Genomic DNA, 8,624 nt, shown 5'->3' with positions numbered 1-8,624 from the left:
TTGTTCCCAGTACTGATAGGAGTGTGTCAGTGCCACAGCTTGTCCTGGCAGACCTACCCAGAGACATAGCAAGCTGTTGGAAGAAGTTTAGAACTCTTTCTATATGGGAACAATTAACAGGGTCAAGATGTGCTAGGAAAGAGGGGTAGTCAACTTGGGACCCACAAAAACACACAGCCATATACACACAAACACATGCAGAGTCACTAAGAGAGTTGAGAAGGCAGTTGCATAGCTGTGACCACAAATAAATGGCCTCTGATATTTGTTGCTCTCTTTGAATAGTATCCCCATGGCTGTAAATTCCCAATGACTGTGTGTACATAAGACATAAACAAAAAAAACCCACAAATTACCAACTTAGATGTATGAAAAACTCAATCCTCTGTATCTGAGATCCTATCAAAATATTTATTCTCTAAAGAGATAAAAATAATGTTATATGTCAATTCTATGTAAATAAAACTGTAAAAAAGGTGAAATAAACCTATTACTGAGAAATGAGTTGAGAGACCAAAATTTAAACATGTTCATAGTAAATAAAAAAAGAATCATGATTTTTTCAATGCATCAGAAAATTATGTGAAACAAATATCCCTGGCAAGATGATTTTGGATAATGTTTAACACTGAGAACAATATATGCAATAAATTATATGTTGATGACTAAATTATATTACTCTATTTTTAAAATTAGCGTATCTACCTCGAGCATTTATTTGCTCGAAGAATATGGTACTTTGTCTTTCAGCTTCAGTAGAGCTTTCTTCACTTCCTTGTTCCTTAGGGTGTATACCACAGGGTTTAGAAGGGGTGTCAGCACAGTGTAGAAAACTGCCACAACCCCATCCACAGCATTCTTGGAGCCTGGCCTCAGGTAAATGAAAACACAGGGAACAAAGAAACAAAGGACCACAATGCAGTGGGAAGCGCAGGTCTGAAAGGCTCTGTGTCTCCCCTCTGAGGTGCGGATCTTCAGGATGGAACAGACAATGGAAACATAGGAAAGCGCTATCAGGAGAAAGCAGCCCGAGGCCACTACCCCGATGCTGACAAAGATCACCATCTCGATGGCAGAGGTGTCTGCACAGGCCAGTTTGAGGATAGGCGGTGCATCACAGAAGTAATGCTGGATCTGGTTGGGCCCACAGTAGGGCAAACGGAACGTCAGTGTGGTCTGGATGGCAGAGTGCAGAGAGCCACTGAGCCATGTGCTTGCAGCCAGGAGGACACATGTTCGCCCACTCATCATGCTGGTGTACCTGAGTGGGTAACAGATGGCCAGGTAGCGGTCATAGGACATGATTGTGTACAGGAAACACTCAGTGCTCCCCAGGAAGTGGAAAGAGTAGAGCTGGGCCACACAGCTGCGAAAGGAAATAGTCCTGCCTCCTGTAGAGATGAAGGTCATCAGCATTTTGGGCACAGTGACTGTGGAGAACCACATGTCAATGAAGGACAGATTGGTCAGGAAGTAGTACATGGGGGTGTGGAGGTGGGAATCCACCGAGATCACCAGCAGGATGAGGAGGTTCCCCACCACAGTGAGTACATAAATCACCAAGAAGATTCCAAAGAGCGGGGTGTCCAACGCTGATGCATGGGGAAGACCCATGAGGATGAATGTTGTCACGAGGCTCACATTTGCCATTTCTACGCATCTTTGGTCCTTCTCCGTCTAAGAATATAAAAAACACATAGCATTTAATTGAGAACTGAGAATCCATTCTCTATGTAGCAACTGCATCATCATGGTAGATAATTCTAGAGTTATACTCAACTTTGCTTATTATAAAGCCTCTTTAGTAAAAGTGGATGGAATGATTTCAGCATCTGTTTCTCTCTCTCACACAGACACACAGACAAATAGAAGCACAGACTTATATATGCAAAAGAAAGTAGGAGAAATCCATGGCATTAATTTCCATTGGTGTATCATACATTACCACAAATTTAGCAGCAGGAAGCAATTTAAAATCACTATTATACAATTTTTTGAGTCAGGTCACCTGAGTCCTCTGCTCAAGTCTTACCAAGTTTACATCAAGGTGTCAGCTGGGTCTGTAAACTCATCTGAGACTATAATCTCATGAGAGGCTCAGGATCCTCCTCCAAGTTTATTGAGATTGTTGTCTAAATCCATTTCCTTGCAGCTTCAGGACTGGGGGCCCTGTTTTCTTGTTTGCTGTTGACAGGGAGCATTGCTCTCCACTTCCAGAAGCCACCTTTAAGTCCTAACCACCTAACCAGACTATCTGGTAACATGGCAGCTTCATTCTTCAAAGCCAGCAAGAGACTCTCTCCAGTTTGCTGTGACAAAGTGTAATGTACTGTGATGTCACCAAGAGATATCCTACCATATTCACTGGCCCTACCCATGCTGAAGGGGAGGTGATTCAACAGGGAGTGTACACCAGAGGTCAGGAATCTTTGAGTCTAATTGGAACTCTATTTTCTATCAAACGTTCATGAAGAAACTTAAAGAATCAAGAATTTAATTGTTGATAGCAATGAGCATTTCAAAAGTCTACAGTATATCTAAATCATTCTCTTGTGTCCTCATATATAAGTCAGCAGTACTCACCTCACCTACCTCACTGAGAAGTTATAAGTATTAAGTAAGATACTACGTGTAAAGTACTTACTACAGTGCCTAGGATGTAAAAGCTGCTCAATAAATGATAGTGAATCATATAACACTTTGCTTTGTATTACAGAATTTCCATATATATATAGAGAGAGAGAGAGGGAAAGAGAGAGAGAGAGATGGATAACAAATAAAATCTCTTTGTTGTATAGGGACTTCTCAATTTCAAATTTATATCTTTGAGGCAAATTTCATCTCTGGTACTGGTACTAACGTCTCACTACTTATAAAACGATTTCTGTCACTTCAACTAGAGCAGATTAGAACCTCAACTCCATAATAGGCTACCTGCAAGCTCCCATACGATCCAGAAAATACCAAGCCTCATGCACTGCTAGCCTCACTCTTCTCTTACACTAGATTATCCTTTATGAGGCTCTAAGAAAATAAAGTTTGAATGTGTTCTCCCAACCACAGTCCATTGGGTACAGACCAATTTTCTAACATACATCCTTCTCTGCTAGATATCTAAATGTTTCCTAATATTGGCTATGTTAGAGAAGATATCCCTCCCCCATCTTCTATTCCTCATACTCATAAATCCAGGCATGGTTCTCATAAAAGAAGACAATTCCATCAAGTATATGGTTCATATTTAAAACCTACTACCTGGCACAGGAAAAATGGAACCAATGCAAGAGGAAAGAACCTATGTTGGGTCGATGTCAAGAAAAGTTGAGATTCTGTACAATGAAAAGTGAGACAGAAATGCTGTTATTGATTTAATCCAAAATACTGTCGAGTTCAGGGTTGGTATTAATTGTTTATGAGAGAAGACTCTGAAACTGGCTCACCAATATGAGACAAACAAGGATCTCTGCTCTTAGCAAAGACCAAACAAAATTTATCCTATTTCCAGGCAATGTGGCTTAAGCTATATTAAAGGTATATTTTTTCAACTGAGAAAATGAATAACAGAGACAGAATTATCCTAATCACCTACATGGATATCAGAACTTAAGAAATAGAACAAATGTATCTCTGAAATTCCCCTCTACCAGTGAGATTCTGTCACCAGAATAATCTCACATTCAGACTAAATGAAATATGAAAATTTCCATCAGGTGAATTACAAGGTAGCCTGAGACTTAAGCAGGAGTATCAATCAGAGGTGTCAACGTTTGAATTGTTTGTCCTTGCTGTAGCAACGTAGTCCCTATTTGTAGATCCTTAATTACCAATTTTATTGTATATATAGAAAGAGAATTGTATCTATACAGAGAAAGAGAGAGACTAGATAACCAAATTTAGAAGGAAGTCTAATGATCCACAAGTATCTTAACTCTGAATGGAAGTTTAAGAAGGAAAGCAAAAGGAAGTAAGAGAAATCTACCTTTCTAAGAACTCACCTTACAGTATTTGATTCATTTCAGTGTAAAGTTCATCTGTGGTGTTTTTTTCCCCAAATTTTTCACTTTCTACATGCTATGACAAGGCACTAATTTGCACGTTATTACTCAAGGAAGAGATACGTCTGTGATTCCTTGGTGAGAAAAAGTAGTTTATTCCTACTCAAGGACCCAGCTAGTTGAAGTACAGGGAATGGAAACTAACATGGCTGGATGGGTAGGAGCCTGACTTGATTTAGTGTCTCAGGAGATAGGATTACTCTTGGGTCTTCAGGACCCTTGATGAGCAGAAAAACAATAAGAAGAGCCTAATGAAAGTTTTTAGTAATAATGCCTATATTTCCCTATGTGTTTGTTATTTGAACCCTCCTGAGAAGAGTTCATGTCTTTCTGGAGCTAATAATTATAACTAAGAGGAAGGGAGGACTCAGTTATGCTTTTCCCTCACCTGTGATGGAGATAGGCTCACAACTGCTTACTCTCAACTTAAAATTGTCCAGAATCCATAAATGGTCATCACCTGTTTGCACTCTCCATCTCAATAGCATTCTCTTTTTCACCATCTTTTAAAATGGTTTAAAGCACTTAAATTTTCAAAATTATTTTACAGCTGAATTGTAGATATAACTGTGGTAGACTTTATGACATTGGTTTAGGTAAATATATTTTAAAACAAACAAACAAAAGATAATTATAAAAAATAACACATGAACTAAATTGATTGCATTGTACACTACGAATTTTGCAGCTGATTTTCTTTGATCATGTTTAATAAAGCTAGAGCCTCATAATCAGATTATAAGTAGAGAAAAAAACAGTTGGAAATTGTTTTTGCCACACAGTTTTATAGTGCCAATTTATTTTCCTAGTAGCAGTGGTTGAAAGTTCTAGTTTTCTGCATGTGATCATCATTGGGCATCATCTGTCTTTTTTACTTTAGCTCTTTTAATAGGTGTAAGGTGGTATCTTATCGTATGTAAGTTGTAGTTTCCTTATGAAAAATCAACTTGAATATCTTTTAATTATTTGACTTTTTGAGTGCTATGTAGAATGGTATCTTTTTAAATTTTCATTCCTATTTTCCATTCTTAAAGTTATCATTTCTGTTATTACAAAGCAATATTAAGAAGTAAAAGGCAAGCTGCAGAGTGGGAGATAATATTTGCAATACATATATTTGACAAAGAACTTAGATCCAAAACAAATCTTGCCTAGAAATCCATAAAAAAATGGAGAGCCCCTCTCAAATTGGAAAACGGCAAAGAATGTGGGTCAGAAATTCACAGCAGAGTAAATTTAAATTATTTGAAAAGATGCTTAAGCTCATTCCTAGTCAGTGAAATGCAAAATAATGTTATTGTTGGTATAAATCTGAGTAGTTATAATGTCTTCTTTGGGAAAGCAATGTGAAGATAGTATTGAATTTAAATATATGTCCTTAAATTCAACAATTCCACTCCAGGAATCTATCTCAAAAAATAAAAGCACCACCACATAAGTATTTATTCAAACACATGTGTTGATACATGATTTATAGTTGCAAAACAACTGAAAATCAAGTGAATATTCCTAAAGAGGAATGGTTGAATAAATCATGGTACTGCTACATCATGAAACACTAAGCAGTTACTGTAAGACTGAATTATAACCACACTAGTTAACCTTGAGGAATTTTCACGAAATATTTTCTGTGGAGGAGTGGGCAGGAGCATAATGCACAGTAGTTTGGTTAGAATTTTGCCATTTTCATAAGCAAAGAAAATTTTTACATTATACAAGCATAGAAAAATAAGTAGAAGAAATAAACCAGGTTATTAATCTAGGATTGAGAAGGTGATGGCAATGAAAAAAAGACAAAAAATTTTTTAAAGACTAAAATAATATGGCATATATGATACAATCTAATTAATTCACAATTATATCCATTAGTGTATACGTAAAGAAACTAGAAAGTAAAAGAATTAAATATTGATCTACTGACCTCCAGGGAGGTCGGTGATATATATTTAAGGAGAAAAAAGCAAGCTAAACAAAAATGTACTTTTCCGTTACAACATATCCCTCACATATACACACCATGTAACAAGCAACTCAGAAAAGCCAAAACATCAAACCTTAACAGGAACAGGAAACATGATGACCAGCCAGAAATATTGCAAAGTAATGCCTAAGAAATATCTGATGAGGGTTCAACTGTTGTTTCCGTGCACTACTCAGCTCCACAGAGTGCCCACCATCAACACAGGCACAAAACCCTAAAAGGACTGATGGTATGCCACCAGCCCTGCTTTTCAAAACTCTATGTTGCTAATGCTGTCACTGCCATCATCTGAGTTAACTCTCCTGTGTGTGCCTTTTATTGCCCTTTCCTTCAGATCAAAGTCTAGGTTGATCTATTTTATTAGCCAAGCCTAGATCCCATGTCCATGTTCCCTATTTGCTAGAGTGAATGGGAAAGCATCTGGTATTTCTACAGCAGAAGGCAGTCCCACCTACAGGAAGGCGTTTTAAAAGATATGCTTCTAAAATATATGAATAAACAATTACTCCAATAAAGATTCATGACAATCTGCCATACTGATCACACATCATTTGTATACATCCTTCCCATCATATTTACACACACAAAATGTCGACGCCAAGTACAATGCGACTTTATTCCTCATGTCTCTCCCTTCACAGAGGAAGCCACTCCAATATATCACCATTTGTTTCATCCAGATTCAAATCTGGAATCTCTGAGTGATGACAATTTTATCTCTGGTTATGAGTAATTCTAACTCACTATTGTGTGACCTAAAGACAAAATAATAAAGTTACCGTCTTATATATATTAAGGGAGTGAATGGAGGGGAGAAAACTAAAACATATGTAAATACATGTACGTCAAAGCCATGTAGAAAATGCATGGAGAAGGTACAATACTGATTTTGCAAATGGTTATCAGATCACAGCTCCCGTTAATGATTTCTACTTTTTTTAAACACTTTTTCTTATCAGGAAACTCAGCATGTTAGTGTTGCCAAATAGGGTTGATCAAATCATTATTTCTGCAAGACACAAACACATTTTGATATTGCCAAATTAGGCTTCAGTCATTTACTATTACTTTTTACCTCTGGGTATCGTTAAATGCAGAGGTATCCTATGGAATTACCTAGATTCACTGTCTGGATAAGGAAAAAGGAAAAGTAGCAAAATTATAGCCTTTTATGTTGTACAAATATTTCTTCTTCAGTAGAGGGATAAAAGCCAGTAATTCTACAATTTGTATTCATATTACAGGCCAGATATCTCTCATTGTGTAGTGTGCCCAGAAAATGAAACTTTAGAGAGCCCCTTCATGTGAAAATAGGAACACAATGGGAAGTCATGTCCTTCCTTCTATATTAGTACCTCAAATAGATGCTTTGAGCTACTTATTTGCTTCAGGAGTAAAATGAAGTAAAAGAACCTTCAGCACAGTACAAGGTGACATTCTTGAACATTATCAAAAATCAAGATTTTGTGGACTAGCCTAACACATCCCAAGGCAACTAGATTACAAGAAATGTCACTGAGGTGACAGTTTGTTTCCATAGGTTTTAACACACCCCAAGGCAACTAGATTACAAGAAATGTCACTGAGGTGACAGTTTGTTTCCATAGGTTTTTCTCACATGATATGGAAATATGAATTTTCAAGGCATGTGGGATATCTTCTATTTCCCACTCACCAGGTCCTACTAATATGATGTTACCAATATAGTCAACTAACATAATATCTTGTGAGTTCATGAGTGGACAAATCACTACAGAATAATTGTTACATAAAAACTATAAGAGGAAAACATGAACCAAATCAGTAGCTCGCACATAGGTGATACAAAGTTAGCTTTGAGTATATGAATGAAGATGTAGGGGAGGATTTTTCTTTAAAAGCCACCAAAAGAATTAAATAGAATTTCTTAATTTTAATAAGGTTGAATTATCAAAAACCATTATAAAGACAAAAGGTAAGTTACACACTGAGAGAAGATATTTATCACACTTAACCTAAAGAGAAAATAAAAGTATTAGTATTTGCAATGTAGAAAATACGATATACATCACAAAGTAAAATAAATACAAATGAAAATAGTAAGCAAAAGTCACATACAGACTTTTCAGAGAAGAGAAAACAAGAAAGGTAGAAAACCAAAGAAAGCATGCTCAACTTCATTAGTTAATCATAGAAATGCATATTAAATCTACAATAAAATATAACTTTCATACTTTCAAGAAAAAACTGCAAAATCCGAATATACTGAGTACTAGCAAAGATGTGGACCAAAGAGCTCTCTTAGCTGCTAGTTAGTGTGAAAATTGGTACAAACACTACATCATCAATACAATTACAGATATGCATATTCTGTGGTCCAGTACTTCCTTTCCAGGAACCTACATAAATTTTGCACATACAGAGCTTCTACCATGTATAAAAATATGCTTAGCAACTGTGCCTAAATATAGAAAAAACATTTAACAGCTCAACTGTTGTTTGGAAAATGTTGTTTGTTGTTTTCACATTGTTCAATGTGAAAGAAGAGAGGGGAAAGAGAGGAAGGGAAGGGAGAGAAAAATGTGTCCTATTCATAAAATAGATAAGGA

General features: G+C 36.6%; 1 protein-coding gene across 1 annotated transcript; it reads right to left on the bottom strand.

Moving 5' to 3' along the window:
- Positions 1 to 392: 392 nt before the first annotated feature.
- LOC103550128 (olfactory receptor 10G9-like) lies at positions 393 to 2,280 on the bottom strand. The gene is made up of 2 exons (XM_008518861.2): positions 2,033 to 2,280; positions 393 to 1,677 (listed from the first exon to the last, which is right to left on the bottom strand). Exon 2 carries the CDS (start codon positions 1,648 to 1,650, stop codon positions 715 to 717), a length of 936 nt encoding a protein of 311 aa, XP_008517083.1. The 5' UTR covers positions 1,651 to 1,677; positions 2,033 to 2,280; the 3' UTR covers positions 393 to 714.
- Between the last annotated feature and the right edge of the window lie 6,344 nt (positions 2,281 to 8,624).

The sequence above is a fragment of the Equus przewalskii genome, chromosome 6, assembly GCF_037783145.1.
Source record: "Equus przewalskii isolate Varuska chromosome 6, EquPr2, whole genome shotgun sequence".
Taxonomy (NCBI): domain Eukaryota; kingdom Metazoa; phylum Chordata; class Mammalia; order Perissodactyla; family Equidae; genus Equus; species Equus przewalskii.
The sequence above is the reverse complement of the archived record's forward strand: the minus strand, read 5'-3'. Positions and strand labels throughout refer to the sequence as shown.